Source organism: Triturus cristatus, chromosome 10 (genome assembly GCF_964204655.1).
Source record: "Triturus cristatus chromosome 10, aTriCri1.1, whole genome shotgun sequence".
In the NCBI taxonomy this organism is placed as follows: domain Eukaryota; kingdom Metazoa; phylum Chordata; class Amphibia; order Caudata; family Salamandridae; genus Triturus; species Triturus cristatus.
The window spans coordinates 327,302,006-327,321,620 of record NC_140593.1 but is presented as its reverse complement, the minus strand read 5'-3'; the positions used below and the strand labels follow the sequence as shown (position 1 = coordinate 327,321,620).

Genomic DNA, 19,615 nt, shown 5'->3' with positions numbered 1-19,615 from the left:
TGACTATTGTTATCCAGGGACAAAATAAAATGTGTATCATCTACCTAGTTTACAAAAGTGATCGCCTATGATCTAATGAGGGTCAGCAGTCAGTGCAAATATATATTGAAGAGGATAGGGCTCAATGCTGATCTCTGGGGTACACCGCATTCTGTTTTCTTAAACTCTGAGTGGAATGGAGGGAGGGAGATTGCTTAGTACCTGTTTGATAGATAGAATTCAATCCACTCCAATAGTGTTCCTTCCACCCCTTTATCTCTCAGTCTAAAATCATTATTTGGCTGTTGACAGTGTCAAACGCAGCCGACAGATCTAATGATATCAGAACTGCTGTTTGCCTTGTGTCCACCGTCATCCTCAGCACATCCATGGCCAGAATCAGCACTGATTCTGTGCCATGCGCTGGTCTGAAGCCTGTTTGTTAATTCTCGAGGATGTTGTGGTTTTCCAGGTAGCTTGCTAATTTTTTGCTAACATATTTCTCCACTATTTTTACTGGACAGGGTAGTTGTGAGATTGGGTGATAATTACTGAGATCGTTTAAGTCTGCTGTTTGCATTTTTAGTAGCAGGGTGATTAAATCTTTCTTCCAGGCTTGTGGTACTATGCCTGTTACCAGGGATTGATTGCAGATCTAATTAATCCGCACATTCTTTCCACATATTAGGTGGTATTGGTTTCAGTAGGGAGCATAAGGAGATCGTCAGGGCCATAGATTTAAATTTCTTCTCTTTCATTATCTCTATATTTCCCATTTTTGTGCTAACCGCTTCTGTTAGTATCACTTTAGTGGTCTCCTCTTCTAAGAGTGGGTCTTTCACTAATGTATATGAGTTAATGTCTTCTAAGATTAGCTCTACTTTTTTTTACAAAAGAATTCCAACCGATTGTCGCATAGTTCTTGCAAGGGTTTTATTGTTTGTTTCATGCAGTCTGGGTTTGCTAGATCCCTTATCATGCTGAATTTTTTTCTCTGCCTGTTCGTAGCTTCTGTGATTGTTTTAGTGTAGTGATTTTCTTTGGCTTTTCTAATTTCATTTTTACATTTATTGAGTGTATGTTTCAGTTGCATCATTTTTGAGTATGGCTTCCACCACTACCTCTCAAGTTTCTTACATTTAGTTTTAATCTCTTTTAGAGTTTCCATGTATCAATATGCTTAAGGTTTGTGCCGCTGTATTAATTTTTTTAATAATTATTATTTTATCTAGGGTTCCATTGACTGATTGATTGCTGTTGATATTCATAATTTTCCTCGATTGAAGCCGATTGAAGCCCCTTCCTGGTAGCACGCCGTGGTTTCAAATATCTTTTCTTCTTTAAACTTCTTTAATTTATAACATGCTCTACCCAGAACTGCTTTCTTGGCTAGTTTCTCTTCCTTAGTGACTTTGAGCTTTTCATTTTGAAAACTATCAGTACATGATCTGACCAGCTTACTGGGATCATGTCTCTTACTGAGAGCTGGTCTTTTTATGCAAATATCAAATCGTGGCCCCCCTGGATGAGTTTGGCCACTTACGAGCTGTTCCAGTCCTATAATATCACACAAACCTAAGAGTTCTCTACACTGGGTGAGTGTACTATTTTCAGCCAATATACTGAAATCACCTAGCACAAAGAAGTTAGAGTGTGTTATAATCATTTTCATGAATGGTTGTATAAAATGATTTATTATCCCTGGCGGCCGATAGCATAGGACTCCTGAAAAGGCTTTCCCACTTTAAACTTTGAGGAAGAAGCCCAACAGTACCACCCCTGTATTTTGTCAGTTTGTATGATTGCTATCTCCCTTTTTCTTTTAAAATAATCACTCGTCCTCTTTTGCATACTCTTTGTTGTTGAATAGCTTTAAAGCCTGGGTGGTAGGGTATTCCCACATCGGCATCGGGGTCTGGGGGATCCATGTATCTGTGACAAACAGAATATCTCATGCATTCGACTCCAGGAGGACACTTAGCTCAGGTATGTGTTTTACCAATGAGCGTGTGTTTAACAAACCACACCTGCTCTCCTTCCCTCCTGTCTTGATATTAATTTGAATTGTTGTGGTGTCCTCCTTGTACTCCAGATTTCCTACCTTCCTCCTTTCCTTAATTACTGTTGCCCTAAGATTTTGTAGCTACTTACTTGAGGAAGTGATATTTTCTGGCTGCCTCAGCCACTATGCATCCAAACCGTCAGCAGGGCTGGTGCTGGGTGCATTTTGTACATGGACGGTCGCAGACGTGCTTGCCTTTGGCACACCAAGTACGGTTGTGCCAGCTTCCTTTCTTTATAGCTCACAACAATAATTGCAGTAATGGTGGCTCTCAAGTGGCACTAAAATCAAACAAGTAGATATCCCGCAGTGTATTACTTTTTCCTACTGCCACACTAAAAATAAATTTCTTAACACACTTAAAAACAAGGTACGTTATTTTAAAATATTATTTTTCAGGTCCCCTGTGCAAACGGAGCAGTTTGTGCAGTGTTACCGGCAAGTGAGGCACGGTCCGTGCGTCTTGTTTTCGCCTGTCAGATTCCATCTGACAGTGGTGAGTTTTTGGATACCGAGGCGATAGCCTCATTACTCCACATTCATTTTTAGTTTTTTTAGTCGCTGTTTAGGTTGTCTTATTGATGTGTGACGCTTTGTCACAGTTGAGGGTGGATCACAAGGTCAGCGCTGTGATAGGCAGCGGGTTGCGGTCAATTTGGGTTGCGGAAGTGTCAGCAAGTTTTGTCGCAGAGTCTTGTATTCGTCTGCCAAATGTCTTCTGGCGGTGATGAGATTTTGATGGCTGCCGCGGCGGTTGCCTTCTGACAGTGATGAGTTTTGGGTACCTGCCAGGGCGATTTGCCCTCAGGCAGTGATGGGTTTTTGGATGCTGTGTTGCTGTTTCAGTTTCACAAGTTTAGCGCTTCGATGGGCCTCGGGTAGCGGTCAAATGGGTTTGTAGAAATGTCTACAAGTTTCCTCATCAGTGGGTTATCTTTTTGATCCAGTCCTTTGTAGAATGTCCTGTTGAGTTTGCGGAGATGGTCGTCCAACATCTCAACGCCTAGGTCTCTGTGGAGGTCTGCTGTTCCTGTGAAGATTGGAGCACCTGCTGCAATCCGTAAGGCCCTGCTCTGTAGTCTCTGCAGGTCTTTCCGAAGCTGCGGGCGGCAGCTACTCCAAACTGGTGCAGCGTACGTCATGGTTGGTCGAATTATTGCGGTGATTACTCGCACCTTGCTCTGCAATGGCATCGACTTGGTCTTCAGGAGTGGGTATAGTGCAGACAGTTTTGTTGCTGCTTTCTGGCAGGTCTTCTCTATGTGGTGTCTCCATGTGAGTTTAGAGTCCAGAGTCACCCCCAGGTAGGAGCTGCTGTTTTCCCATTTGATCTCATCCCCATTGAGGAGGATCGCTGGGTGTTTTCTGTTCAGCTTCCTGGTGAATAGTGTTGCTGTGGTTTTGCTAGTGTTCAGGGTGATCTGCCAGTCGCTGTACCATTCGGAGAGTCTGCTGAGTGATGACTCAAGGTTCTTAGCCACTTCCTGTTCGCTGAAGGATTGGGAGATGACTGCTGCATCATCGGCGTAAAGAGCCAGATCAGTCTTCTTTAGGTCCGTGGGGATGTCGTTTGTGAATATGTTAAAGAGGAATGGTCCTAGGATTGATCCCTGAGGCACTCCAGCAAGGATTGGGCGTGGCGTTGAGCATTCGTCTCGTACCACCACGAGAAAGGTCCGTTTTTACAAGTAGCTAGACAGCCGTTTAATCAGGTAGCTTGGAAACTTGAGCTTGATAAGTTTGCAAAGCAGTCCCTCATGCCACACTCGGTCAAATGCTTTGGCTACATCCAGAAAGACTACTCCAGTGGACTTGTTGATGTTGAATCCATGGCTCTGAGGAGTTGGTGATTTGTCGAGTGGTCTTTCCGGAACCCAAACTGTTCTTTGGCGAGGAGGTTTTCGCTTGTCGCAAAGTCCACAAGGCGGGCAAGGATAACTTTTTCGAAGAGCTTTGATAGGCCAGATAGCAGACTTATAGGGCGGTAATTTGCAGGATCTCGTAGTGGTTTCCCCGCCTTGGGGAATACGATGACTCTTGCTTCTTTCCAGGCATTAGGGAAATACTGGTGCTGCATACAGGCCTGAATATCTCAGCAAGGTGATCCACTGCAGCGTCTGGGAGCATCTTGATGGCTTGGTTGAATATTCTGTCCTTTCCTGGTGCCTTGCCGTTTTTTAGTGTCTTTACCAGGGCCGATAACTCGCCTGTGGAGTATTCCTCAATGTTTGCAGCTTCGGTTTCTGGTGTGTGCTCCCGGTGGTGCTTAGCGACCTCTTGCTCAACTTCTGCTGCCAGATGTGAGGCACGGTCGTGCCAGCTTCCTTTCTTTATAGCCCCTCCTTCGACCAAAAAAACAACTAGACTGTTCACTACAATAATGGCGGTAATGGTGGCTGTCAAGTGGCTCTAAAATCGAACAAGTACCTCTCACCTTGGTGTATTACTTTTTCCTACTGCCACACTAAAAATACGTTTGTCAATATACTTAAAAATATGGATTGTTATTTAAAAAATGTTGTTTTCTAAAAAAAAAGATTTGTCCCATGTTCCGCTGTGCAAAAGGTGCAGTTTGTGTGGCGCGGTCGCACCACCTTTCTTTTTTTATAGCCCCTCCTTTGTCTAAAAAAACAACTAGACCGCTCTCTAGACTAAGGTCCTGAATTAAAGTTCGGCAGAAACGTGTTGGATATCCCATCCACAGATTTACATTAGATCCTACGTCATTTGTAATATGGAGGACGAGATATCTGTCACGTTTGTAAATGCCAAACTCTAAATCAGACCCTTACACTCTAAGAGAAATCCTGTTAACAGCTGTACGAGTCGTATGCATGTACTGTATGCCTAAAGCAGGCAAAGCACAAAAAAGCAACACAGCATTTTCCTGGAGGGCACAATGCCAAGTTCATGTACATCACCGAGTTATATGAACATACATTTACTATTTAATGGAAAAATCTTTTTGGTTCCTTTATCACCAATACACGTAGATAAGCCTTACCACTCAGAAGCTGATTTTATGTTGGGTAATCTGTACAGAGAGGATGTTGGCGAGGTTCTGAAAGTGACTGCGGCTGTCGGTGGTGGATAGAATAGCTCAGATCAAAATGTTGGCTTTGCCACGCTTACTTAATTTTGGAACCCCCTGCTCCAGTTGCCTTGAAGCTTTCTTGTTGAGCTTCATAAGTGATATAAATGTTTTTGGGGGAGGAATGAAGTGTAAGACCTCGCTGTGAAAGCTGCAGCTGTCTATCTCTGAAGGTGGGCTGAGTGTCCCAGATATGGAATTGTACTTTCTGCCAAATCAGTTACAATGGGTGGCATGGTGGCTGAGTGGGTCTAAAAATTGAGCATTTCTGTATAAATACATGCATGAGGCTGGAAACCACAGTGGTCTTGGAGCAGCTGCCTAACTACACCTGAAGCTCCATGTTTGTCTAAAAGTTGGCTAGATGTGGCTGGCTTGAGATTATGTTATTACAGACACAAGAATGCTGTGTGGGTCAGATCTAATCCTCAGGGCAATGCCAACAATTAGAAACATAAGCAACAGGACCTACATGAAGGTATGGACGCAGATGGGAGTAGTAATATTGAGAGAAGTGATGATAGGTGAGGTGTTATACACATTTCATAGTCTTTGATTGATTAACCCATTTCCCGCTGGTAAATTTTCGGTATTCAGTGCGCTGACATGTATATTTAAAAATACATGGGATTTGTCTACAGGCTTCCATTAGACATGCTTTTGACACTGCTAATCTTGGGAGAGAGTAGGAGAGCGGTAACACTGCAGTATTTAGCAGTATTAAGGATGTGGAATATTAACCTGAAGGCATTGCGGGCTAAATGGTCAGTAGATGTGGGGGCAAAATTAAAGGATATAAAATGATTTCCTCTAAAAGGTACCCAAAAAGAGCATCATAGAGTGCCAGATTTAAACTGATGCATAAGAAAGTGTTACTCTAGACATATCAAACACCAAGATGCATGGACTAAACATTTCACACAAAGCTAACTAAACGAGTATCCTAGATATGGAGCAGCGGAGGCAGACCTCATACATATGTTTTGGATGCGTCCTTCCGTAAACTCACTCCCGACTGATATGTATGCCCTTATAGAGCTGGCATCGAGGTGGAGGTTGTCCGGAATGCCAGGGTTTGATTGGTTCCAAGAAGAGCTATTGTGGAAAAGTAAGAGCGCACAAAATAAATGACAGTGGAAGGCCGAAGTTCCTAGTTGGCTAAGGTGGGGGAACAATCCTAAGGGTACATCAGAGAAGGGACGGGGGTCGTACCCATATATATTAGAAAGGGATGAATTTATTTATTTTGTTATTTTTATTTTGCAGTTTTATATAGCTCGACCCAGGAGCATTTTAGCGCTTTACATGAGCACCAGTTACATTACACAAGGTCAGATTAATTTAAAGCCATAGGTAAATTAAGTAATTTGCCTAGAATCACAGGATGTTGTTGGCTACTTGCTGCTATTTAATAAAATGTCTCTAAAGCAGTTTGCTTTATACCAATGGGAAAAAAAATGAATCAACAAGCAAAGTGGAGCATCTCGCAAGCCTGGTGGTCAGTCAACATAAATATTTTCAAACCAGATTAGTGAGGAATCTATCAGGCCAAAAGTTCTGATGTCTTAATGTCAATTACGACGGAGCTTCCTCCATTGCACTGCAAAAGAGAAAATAGAATGAGGGCCTGATTACAAGTTGGTTGGTGTATTCTAGAGTTTCACTCTGTGAAATTCTGTGGAGTCACATAAAAACTCAGTGAAAATCCATGGAGTTCCACACGTGGGTAGAAATCTGTACGTCGAGCTGCTCGTTCTGAATTTATAAGCGTGTGGAGTGTGCAAACCTCTGCTGACAGAGTGGAATTTATCTCCCACCCCTAGCGTAAACTACTGTTTACTAGGGATGGGCAGAACTCATAGAGTTACAGAAAAACTCTGCAAGATTCTGCACAATTCTGCCAACAGGCAGAAAGTATGCAGCTCGAGCTGCAATGGTATCAACAGTAGCGCTGAAAATCAGCGTTTATGGCACCATGCGTTGCGCAAGAGCGCATGGCCATTCGAGTTGATTTTGCTGCTGCCCGAGTAGAAAATGTGTTTGAGCAACAGCAAATCTATTTGAACCGCAGCTCTCTTGAACTGCGACTGCTTGCAGAATTTGGCCAGAACTCCGTGTTAAAGAGTAATGTGAACTGGCCTAGATTCCGCCAATTCTGTGGGAGGAAAAGAATATTTTGCCCACCCCTACTGTTTACTCATGGGTCAAAGTTAAGAGTGTATAGGTGTTTAACACATCCGATAATTATTGGATGTGATCAGTGGCATAGCTAGATGAACTGCCATCCGGGGCTGTCACTAAGGGGTGGTGGCCGATGGACAACTTGTTCTGGGGGGGATGTAGGGGGGTGATGGACGACTTGTTCTCGGGGTGGGGAGGATGGTGGTAGTCGACAGACACAACTCCTGCTGCCCCTAAAAACAGTGCCGCCCGGGCAGACCAACATCCCCTCACCACACCTACGCCACTGGATGTGTTAAATACCTCAATGTTCATTAGATTTCAGCAGGTCAAACCTGACAAAATTAGATGGGGAAAAAACATGTGGCATTTATCATATTATTGGTATGTTATTCCACACAATGGGCCTGATTACGAGTTGCTCGTAGTATTCTGAACCATGCGTAAAGAAACTACTGTTTTCACATGGGTGGGAATTACGAGTTTGTAGGTATCGGACGCATTGAATAACTCAAGCTTCGTTAAATTTCGCCAGATCAAACCTGTCGAAATTTAGGTCCTGATTACGAATGGACCCGTAAATTCCGACCCATGTGCAAACCCTTGTTTATGCACAGGTCTGAATTATGAGTTTGGCTGTATTTAACACATCCAATAATTATTGGATACGGTAAATACCTCAGCTGTCGTTATACTTCAGCAGGTTAAACCTGCTGAAATTTAACAGGGGAAATTGTACTGTATTTACCGTACCATGTGGATTTTGGTGCATTAAACACCAAAATCCGCATGTTATTCCCCACGGACCCATAATAGGTGCTATTTATAGTACCCGATAAATAACGTATCTTATTGTTATTTTATAAGGCAAAATAAATAACGCATTGACTTATAATCAGGGCCTAATTTGTAATAGGTGTTATTTATCGAACCCAATAGATAACTTATCTCATGGTATCGTTATTTGTCAGGTGCGATAAATATCAACTAAACTCACAATCAGGCCCTTAGTATTTGCGAGCATAAATTTAGGGATTGTTACACGTCATGCACTTTGTTAAAATTCTCAAGATTTCTCATGGCCATGGGGTGACATCTACTGGCTTTGAGTGGTAACAAGGAAGGCAATCTATTATCTCTAGATAGTGTATAAAATGTGTACAGTAAAAGGCCATTTTTACAATGTAATTAAAATATCAAGTTTCTTGTATTAAGTTTCTTGTATTTTGTCAAATCATGGGATCAATGTCCCATGATAAGCGGGAGGTGGAGTTCTTGTAATTGCTTTGATATTTTGCGGGTGGAATTAAGCATGCTTGGCAGTTACCTAAAATGTTTCGAAAGTTTGCATATTTTGGTGCTGAAAGTGGCTTTTGCTTGAAGGATATTTCACCATCAAAAGAGGCTTTGCAGTCTATACTTGAGAGATGACTGCACTACAGTGTTGTAATATTTTTGACATGCAATTAAAACTGCATTTGAAGAAGGGTTTTCCCAGCGGTGGTTGTGTTGTTCATTTACAATTAAAAATTTGCGAACTTCGTGACAAGAATTTTCAATTCTATTAAGGACAACGGAGGCGAGGATTATGCTTCTCAATCTTTACTAGGAAGCTCACAGCAGCCAATAAAAACAGAGATAAAAACCACGTGACAACCATAGAGTCTCGTCCATATAAGGTCCCTGTCAGCACATAGAGTCCTCTTTCTTTGTAACAGTACATAAGTCCATGCACGACCTGTTCCTGAGGATCACCGATAGCTAGGGCCTTCTCCCACCAACGAACTGTGCGCCCAACGGGGCCGAACTTCTCACTGGATCCCGATCCAGACAACTTGCTTGAGAGCGGAACAACAAACTGCGAAGCGTCCCATCGCCGATAAACCATAATCAGGGTTACTTGCTGTCATTTCCTGAAAGAAAGGAAACACCCCGTAAAAACCGTTTGAGGTTGTGAAAACAACAGCAGTACATCACGAGAAATTTGGGTGGGAAAAATACACAGCAATGCAAGTATATAGCATGATCAAATACATACAGCATCATAATCTCGAATGCGAATATGCAATCTATAGCAGTACATCAAACAATGTGTATCTCTGGGTGGGATAATCCTCGCCTCCGTTGTCCTTAATAGAATTGAAAATTCTTGTCACGAATGTTCGCAAATTTTTAATTCTATGTCAGGACCGGAGGCTCCGATTATGCTTGTTCAAAGCTGAGCCACCACCATTGAAGCAACATTGACAATCGGCTTATAGTAAAACGTTTTAAAAGTATTCTCATTAGACCAGTCAGCCGCACTCATGATATCTGCTAGGCTGACACCCGTTACAAATGCTTTGGAAGCCATGGCTCCGCGCGCAGAGTGTGCCCCAAACTTGGAGATATCAATCCCTGCTTCGCCCATGAGCCAGCGCATCCACCGCGATAAGGTAGCTGGAGTCACTGGGCGAAAAGGCTTCTGCAAAGCAATAAGTAATTGCCCCTGCATATTAGCACGAAATTCCTCAGTACTCACCTTGTAATCCTTAATACATTGCACCACACACAGTTTAGGATTGTTAGGAAAAACCGGGTTCGTGACTGAAGTAGTGTTACACTTCTTTCTCCTGGACAAAGTGAAGGACACCCCCTCAGGGGTAAATCTACGCCCCGCTAAATCAAGCGCTCGGACGTCAGAAACCCGTTTGCAAGAAACGAGACACAAGAGCATAGTCAGTTTGGCCGAGAGTTGTTTACGAGACAAGAACCTATTGGATGGCCAGGATTCCAGGAATCGGAGGACAAGAGAAACATCCCACAGATGAGAGTACTTTGGGCAAGGGGGTTTCACCATCCTGACTCCCCTCAGTAATTTACATACTAAAGGATGTTCCCCAATGGGCTTACCTTCTACAGGTAAATGTCCCGCCGATATGGCTGACCGAAAGTTATTGACCGTCCTGTACGCCAACCCGGAGGACGCCATAGAAGCCAAAAAGTTGACCACTAAAGACACATGTGCCTTAGCGGGATCCACGTCCCGTTGAGCGCACCAATCACACCACCTTTTCCAAGATGAGGAGTATCGCTTGTGGGTATTGGCCGACCAAGCTTCTTTGATGAAGTTACTAGCTTCCCGTGAAAGGCCCGGGACACTCCACCTGTCCCTGAAACCCGCCAAGCAACGAGAGGAAGCTGGCCCGACGCCACCAAAGGGTGAGGATTCTGAAGAGGGTCCAGCAATAGGTTCTGCAACTGGGGAAGAAGGATCGGGATCGCGCAACTCATGTCCAGCAACACCGGAAACCAAGCCTGAGCCCTCCATAAAGGAGTGATCAAAATGAGTTCCGCCTGAAAGGCTCTTGCTCGCGCTAGAACCCGTGGGATCATGAGAAACGGAGGAAACGCGTAGCAGAGGGACCTCGGCCATTCTTGCAGGAATGCATCCGTGGCTAACGCCTCCGGATCCGGCCTCCAACTGAAAAACTGGGGAACCTGTCTGTTCAGTCGGGACGCAAAAAGGTCTATCTGGCAAGGGCCCCAAAGATGGGTCAGGCGCCGAAACACCGTGGGCAACAGCATCCAGTCGCTGGAGTCCTGCAGATGGCGGGAATTCCAATCGGCCACTTGGTTGTTGGAACCGGGCAGGTATTCCGCAACCACCGAAATTCTGTTCTGCAGACAGAAGTGCCAGAAGTCCTTGGCGATCTCCGCCAACATCCGCGACCTGGTACCGCCCAGCTTGTTGACGTAACGTACCGCCGAGATATTGTCCATCCGAAGGAGGATACAACAATCTGCTTTCTGAGGCGAAAGACATCTGATCGCAAAAGAACCAGCCAACAGTTCCAGGCAGTTGATATGCAATAGAAGTTCTTCCGGCGACCAGCGACCACCCGTGGACAACGTGCCGCACCGGGCTCCCCAACCCCACCGGCTGGCATCCGATTCAATTACCACATCCGGGGTCGATCCGAATAGCGCCCGGCCGTTCCAGGCCTCCATGTGGTTTAACCACCAATCCATCTCCAGTCTCGCCTCCTCTGAGAGAGGTATCTGTTCTGAGTAACTGAGACCTTTCCGGAGATGGCGGATCTTGAGCCTCTGAAGGGCCCGATAATGAAGGGGGCCCGGGAAGATCGCTTGGGTGGAAGAAGCCAGGAGCCCCACTATGCGGGCTAAAGATCTCAAGGACGTCGTCTGCTTGCGCAGGGTGGACCGCAACTCTTTCTTGATTGCCCTGACCTTTGGCATTGGCAGCAAGAGTTGACACGTTACTGAATTGATCGTAAACCCCAGAAATTCGATGGACTGAGAGGGGGTTAACACTGATTTCTGCGGGTTGACAATGAACCCCAAGCCTTGCAATAGGTTGATCGCCCAATTGAGGTGCGTTTGGACCGTCTGAGGGGAGGACGCCAAAACAATTATGTCGTCCAGGTATATTATGAGGCGGACTCCCCGGGCCCTGAGAGTTTCCACCACTGGTCTCAGGAGCTTCGTGAAGCACCACGGTGCCGACGACAGACCGAACGGGAGGACCTTGTACTCGTAGCATACCTTTCCCCAGACAAACTGCAGGAACCTCCTGTGAGGGGGAAAAATGGGAACGGAGAGGTACGCGTCTTTCAGGTCCAAACGGACCATCCAGTCTCCTTCATTGGAGAAGGTCGCGCAGTAGATGGATCCCTTCCATCTTAAAGTGTCTGTAAACAATCCACGAGTTGAATTCTTTGAGGTTTAACACCAAGCGGGAACCGCCCCCTTTCTTGTCTACGAGAAAGACAGTGCTCACGAAACCGTGAGGGTGGACCTCGGAGGGCGCAATCGCGCCCTTCTGCAACAAGGAATTGATTTCTGTCGTGATAAAGTTCTGATCTTGTCGGGAAAAATACAGAGGGGGGGGCGGGAGTGTTGCAAAGGGGAGGCGTACATCTCCAGCCTGTACCCCTGTACCGTCTGCAACACCCATGCATCTTGCGAAATTTTGCGCCATTTGTTTAGAAAACATGCCACTCTGCCCCCCAATGTCACCTCCGAAACGGGAATGAGGCTCACCTGAGTTTCCGGCATCATGCTGGTTGTTGGAGTTTCCTCCTAATCTGCCACCTTTGCGGAACCTGTTTCTGGAACGTCGCGAGGGGTAAAAGTTGGAGGTGTTGGCTGAGTTGTCCTGATAACCTCCTCTTTGTTGACCACGTTGGGTGCCTTGGTTATATCCCCGGCCGAACGAGCGCCCCCGGAAGCGTCCGGCCCTGCCAAAAACCGGGCGGAAAGCCCGCTTTAAAGAACCCTGGGCCTTGTCAAGCCCACTAAATGTGGCTACAAACTTGGTCAGCTCTTTGAGAAAAGGCTGACCAAACAGGAGGCCTGGGGCTAGCGGACCCGATTCAGACGTAGATAATTCAGCCAGCCTGGGATCCAACTTTAAGAGAATGGACCTGCGTCGTTCCGTTGACAATGCACAATTACCATTGCCCAGCTGGCACACTGCCCGCTGCGCCCAGCCAATCAACTCATCAGGGCTAATTGCAATGGAGGATTCTTTGGCCCTAAAGCCGATCTCGAGAATCTTGGTCAGAGGGCCTATGACGTCCAGCAGTTTATCCTGGCAGGATCGCCAGGACCTGTCCAAACCTTTCTTAGGATCTTTCGAATACTTTTTCAAGTAAGTCAACATGGACGGATCCACCTCCGGGGTAGCCGCCACCTTATCTGCCAGTTCCGGCCGAGGGCATTCCGACCGCAGTCGTGCCCGCACGTCCGTGTCAAACGCTTGACGTAGGTGGGTCTGGACATATTCCGCCACCTCTTGCGGTGGCAGCCAGGAAGAGGAGTTAGGGTGGATAATGTCCGCTGGCTCAAACGTGAGCACCTTAGGTGATGTGGACGGACCAGAATGCTTTTCCTTCCTTGCTTTCTTGGAAGGGCGAGGGGATTCATCCTCGTCCGTAGTAGGGTCAGGTGTGGTGTCTTGACCATCATCCTCCTGGGAGATTTCAGTAATTGTCGCCTCTCTACTAGGAGTAGAACGCTCTTGCTCCGCCATCGATCTTGCGAGCTTAGCGAAATCTGCAGCATGGGGATTCGCTCTTCCCTTATCCCCAGGTGTAGGACGGGAAGCTGAGGCTGGAACCCAGCCTTGTTTCTTTGCGTAAGAGCAAAGATGGCGCTTCAATGGCGCAATCGCCCTCACCAACGCGGAATTGACTGAATGCTGCACACCTGCGTCCAATGCCTCTACGTGGTCATATTCCATAGACCCTGAAGGGTCTTCATCATCATAATAATAATAATCCTCTTCATAGTATTCAGACATAGTTGCCACACAGTGAGCAATTAACGACCCTGAGGATTGCTTGTGATGTCCGTCAAGTTCACAATCAATAGTCCCACACAGGAGATCAGGGGGAGTGGTAACCCCAGGCAAGCCCCCAATACAGCCACCAATGGTGACACAAAATGATAATGTTTAGATGTGGAGGGAGGGAGGGCTTGCACAACAAAACCCCACTCTAGGCAAAGCCTATGCTGAATTATACAGCCCCACTGACTGTAGAACAGAAGGGCGTATGGGGAGCCAAAACGAGCCTTTTTCGCCGAAAATCGGCACAAATACGGGTCCTAAGCAGTCAACACACTGCTCCGGTGTTCAATTTAAGCCCGAATGACTTTCGCGGGCAAAAATGGCCGCCGCGCATGCGCGCTGGCCCAGGCTCTCACACACAGTAAAAGAGGACTGCGCGTCAGACAGACGCGCGTCCTCGTTCCCTTAATCCTCCCGCTCCACGAACCCGAGTGACGTGAGGAAACAAACTCACCGACGGGCTACACGGAAAGCGCTCGCAGCGCTTCAAGATCCTTTTAGGTGAAAGGCAACCGGCAAAGTAACCTCGACGAGGTGAAGACCCTCGTACCCAACAAATCGCGTTAACCGCGATCGCGCATCAAAGGCAGCGCATCATAAAACAAACAACAGCCGCAGCGTGCAAGCGTTCAATAATCAAACAATTAATACCAATCAAAATAATTAAACAAGTAATACCACACTGTAAGAGATAATATACATAAGGTACTTAACTGGCTGCGGAGCAGCAAAGAAAGAGGACTCTATGTGCTGACAGGGACCTTATATGGACGAGACTCTATGGTTGTCACGTGGTTTTTATCTCTGTTTTTATTGGCTGCTGTGAGCTTCCTAGTAAAGATTGAGAAGCATAATCGGAGCCTCCGGTCCTGACATAGAATCAATAGGCATACATGACTTTACAGTCAGTCAGCCTGAAAACGCGGCATGTATCCTGCCTTGAACACCTGTGCTTTAAAATGTCTTATTGGGGTCCTTCGTAACATGTTAAAAGTCCTTCGCAAGGCTAGGGGGTTATCACGTGCACCGGCCACCTCCGCTGCTCTCCACCAAGCGTGTTCTTGGACAAGGAACTAAGGAAGTAACAGGGCATGATAATGTTACATTGTGTTAATTTATATTTGTAGAGCGCGCTGATGCAACGGCTTCTTGGTGCAGAAGGAAATAATTAATCATAGGACAGAGACACCAAAAAGGCTTTACAGGATAAACAGCCAAGTCTCGAGGAATTTCTGAATTTGAAACGAGAAGATTGGATTTCGCAGAAATGAAGGAAAATAATTCAGCAGGCGGATCATGTGCCAATTTCAAAAATGGACAAACGCTTACATTTTATTTACTGTTAAACCCTGTGTTCTTTATCAAATGTAACTCCTTATTACATAGGTTTTTTTTCTCTAAGTGGACATTGTAAGACAACTAAATCAATTTGGCAAAGGTAAGCTAACTAAAACCCAAATTTAATAAAGGCACCTTGTTCAATTAAGTTTCTTTTAAACAATTGTGATACTTATATAAATAAATGTTCATTACAGTCAATTAGCACATTAGCTTGCCTGGGAACTAACAAGTAATACTATACAATCTAAATCAAACCCACCCTTTAAATTCCACCAATGCCTCTGTGCATGGTTCTGTGAAACCCTTCTATCCAAACTAAAGTACTTCTCACCATATTTCCCTGAATTTCCTATGTTTTTCAAAATATAATTTAATTACAAATAATGTAATCTGTGTGTTTTATCAATTATACTTCCAGGTTTTTTATAGCAATTTATTATGGACTGTTTTATTGTAAAAATGCACTTTCTTTGATAGGATGAAAACAGGCATGTTTATCTTATAAACCTACCCCATGTAATTGCTGTATGTGTTTTTTAAATATGATTGTTTATTTATGTGTTTCATTGATAAGAGTTCAGTGCAAATTCAAAGCAATGTCTACGTTGTTGAAAATCAGAAAGAAATGAGTTGTTGCAGCCTCTATAGTGTGTTCAAGATAAATTGGCAGTGGTGGCCAACTTCATACTTTTAATCAGTCAGCTTAATAAACAGAGAGTGGTTGCTATAGAATGCGGAAATTTTTCAGAGACTAACATGGGAGTACTGGAAGGTGTGAGAAATCAGGAGTTCAGGACCTGTTTGCAATTTCCCCCCGCCACCCACTTTATGCCTCCATTTTGACTACTAGGTGCTGGTTTTCTGACTCTGACTGTGCCTTAGGCTCGGCTAATGAGACCCAGGGCCTGTGCTCCGTTTAAAAAGTACATGGTAATTTGGTATAAATACTGTTGGCAATGACAGACCCTGTAAGTCCCTAGTATATAATATGGCAGGGGGGTTTCAAACTACCTATAATTCCTTAGTGTATGATAGGACATGGAGGTTTAGAGGCCCAGTAGATTTCCTGCACTGGAGTATGCACTACTGAAGTGCCTGCTGTCATTTTAAAAGCCATCCCTGCCTTGCAGGCTGCTTTTAAATTAAAATTATATGCACATTTGAAAAAAGTACTTCCCAAGTATTAATCTGCCTAATCTTTACATATGTCATCCCTAAGGTGCCCCAGTTGTAGGGTGCCTTGTAACTATACACAGGGACATTATAAACGATGTGTTATAAGCCCTGGTGAGGGAAAAACTGACCCATTTCATTTTCTCCAATATAGTGAACAGCCCTATAGGCTAACATTGTAATATTTTATTTAAGTATAAATATTGACAGGAACCACCTAAAAATATACTTCAAGGTATCTAATTTATACAGAAGATAAATTCAACAATTTGCCACTGTTAGATTCATAATAACCATGACAGAAAATATGTTATTAAACTTTATTTTCTGTGAGAAAAAATCCTGAGTTTCAGCTGCTCTCTCCTGTTGTCCAGACTCAGCCCATGTTACTCTAATAAGGTGTGAAAAGCCCTGCTAGAGAAACAATTTGTTTCCTGTGGGCGCAGAAGTACAAGCTGCAGAGCAGATGGCAGGAACGGGTTGAGGGGCGTAGCAAAACTGGTCTTCCAAGGGAGAATGACACTTAAGGACTGCACTCGACATCCTGCCGCCAAGCCACTCAGGAGCCTCTGTAATTAGATTAGGGAGAGGGTTGGGTGGGGAGTGTTTAGGAAAATTAGCCACATTAGTAGGTTGGGTTGGCCTGATCCAGCTCCTCTGGAGAGACTTTCTCCATTTTTGATTTAGAGAGAATCCCTTTCTGGGACAAGAATATGCCACACTTTGGGGGAAGTGGACATACACCTGGGTGGCAACCTGCATCCCATTGGTCAGGGTTGCCCCCCAGATTGACGCCCAGGAATACTGGATAAATATGGAAGAGCTGCATAGCTCCTCAGATCTGCTGCCTGAAACTACAAGAAGAAGAAGGACTGTCCTGCTGGGATCTGGATTTGCACCCAAAGGACTGCTCTCTGAAGGACTGCCCCTGCTCCACAATCTGATACTACAGCCCTGAAGACTTTGCCTTGCTATAAGAAGGATTGAGGAGTGGACTCCCTGTAAGCTACAGGTTAACAGAGCCCACCTGCATCATCTCTACCAAGAGTCTTCAACCTGGAGTATGTCCAGTGGACTTTTAAGGATTTGACCAGGTACATTGTAGGAATTGTAGTCTAGACATCCCAAGGAACATCTAGGAAGTTCCAGACACTTGGATTTGGGTTTTGGACACTTTGAACCCTCAAGAGGAGCTTCAGGAAGACATTCCAGAAGTTTGGAGCAACGTTTGGAAAAAAGCTCCGTAAGGGGACTGGCACCACATCCAGAGTCAAGCAGGCTATCTTCAACCGCGACCTGGCCTGGATTTCAGGTTCGTCCTGCTGAAAGCTCTGGAGGTCTAGACTTCCAGGATTAAATCGGTGTCCCGCAAAGAAGCAATCCGATGATGTTGCATAGATATCAGCCTGCTGGAGGGGATCGCTGGACGTTAAGAGAAAAATCCTCGAGAAAAGTCTGAAGGTAAAATTTTGACCGTAGCCTCCCGCTTAGTGTGTCCAGTAAAGGGTCCAGCCAAGGGTCCATCGAGGTCAACCTCAAACTTTGACTTTGTCCCGGTAAAGCGCGACCAGATGTCCCAAAGTGGGGCTATATGTTTTTAAGCACTACAAAGTGTTTGTTCTTTAAAAATTCATACCTCAGGCTCCCTACATTGGACTTTTGTCATTTTGGTATCTATTTGTTCATAAAAATATAATTCATTTTTTATAAATTAGAGTTGGAGTTTTATTGTGTGTTGTGTCTTTCATAGGTAATGTATTGGTGTTCTTAAGTGCTTTACACACCTGTTTCCTAATTTACGCCTGCCTGCACGTTGACAGCTACCAAGGACTGAGCAAGTGAATAATTTATTGACAACTTGATTAACCCTTTTATTGTGTTTGTGGCCTTATTACTGGTGATAAGTCACTACTTATCACTACAAATAATGCACTTTCCAACAGAAGGATAATACCCATCGACTGTTGCCACTGGCTAATGCTTCCTTGGGCCAAACTGTGATTCAAATTATATTCACCCTGCAGTGGTTTCTGGTTTTCCACCCTTGTCCAGCCAGTTATAGCATAGTGGTTAGTTAAAGTGCAAAAGGTGCATCCTGATTGAGCATTTCTAAATAATTTTCCTGATTTTAACATAGAGGTGATTATTCATGTCAGCAGAAATAGGCGTGTGTCACTGCAGTAGGGCTACATTGACCTCCCAAAAGCGTATCAGGAATCATTTTAATAGCCCCACCTATTTACTGAGAATCACATCATGTTTACATTTCTGATATGTGCTTTAAAATGTTACCAATCGGCTCTTTTGTTATTACTGTCTTCTCACAAGGTATTCTGCTATGGAGTTGTGATTATTTTGGCAAATATGGCAAATCTTGCAAGTACCGCACTTACAATTACCATTCAGAAAGACTGGATTGTGGTTATCACTGGGGACAACAGAGGACAACTGGCCGGTAAGTCACTAGCATTACACACTGCTTTTTTAAAATTCTGCACTACTGCAAAAGGTAACCCGTTTGGTATGAAGAACATGGTGGCACAATCACTCACTTCCAGAACAGGAGGTTACTGAGAGATAGACACATTTATGTCAGTCTCATTGTTATGTGAACGTTGAATGCACACAATTACATTTGTATCTAAATTGAGGTGTTATTGTTGTATACCTGATGTAAATTTTAATGCCCCCCCCAACAAACTACATATTTTTTGCCTCGATTCTTGTTGCCAAGTTGTGTCAGAAGAATTCAGTCATCAGAGTACAATTTAGGTTTGATGAAAGATACAGGGGATTTGATCACCATCCTCTTCCAGAAATTAGTGTGCCTATCATTTACCTTTCACGCAAACCAATTATGGGGGTGTGTTAGCTACTTCCCGGCCCCAAAAACAGATTTACTCGTGCACTTGACAGGAATACATCTCCAAACCATTTTAGGGTGGGACACTACTTGCAATAAATGTATTTATAGCCACAACATTTTTGCTGTTCACCACCTTTTTCACATATCCCTCAACCAGGAACTCTGCCATATTGATAAAATGTAAGTGTGAATACATTTGGTAATGACAGGCAGAACACACCATTTATGATTTTGTGAAATAGGAATGCTCATTAAAATAATTTTACTAAGTGATTTCAGAATAAGTCTTAATACAAAAAAATTACTTAAATTATCATACTAAAGAAGACAAATTGCAATCATTAATTGTAAGGATGCAAATAATCTATTTCACTTGTGGTAAACAAACAACAGAAAACATTAAATCCGATACAATCAGTTTCGCTAAGTCACAGGCAAATAACAGACCATGCACAAATCATCCAAATTAAAAAGAAATTAAGTGATTCAAAGGTTAAATAATAACTCTCATGCCCATGACTATACAAGGCCCCATACTGCCCTACAGGATTGGGATATTGCCCGTGTTCA

General features: G+C 44.3%; 1 protein-coding gene across 1 annotated transcript in view; it reads left to right on the top strand.

Annotated features, from left to right (window-relative positions):
• The window catches only part of LOC146789399 (ferroportin-like), a 179,790-nt gene that overhangs the window by 134,967 nt on the left and 25,208 nt on the right, over positions 1 to 19,615 (top strand). The window contains exon 6 of the mRNA XM_085631087.1: positions 18,508 to 18,634. Coding sequence (XP_085487213.1) covers positions 18,508 to 18,634 — 127 coding nt within the window. The remainder of the gene's footprint in view (positions 1 to 18,507; positions 18,635 to 19,615) is intronic.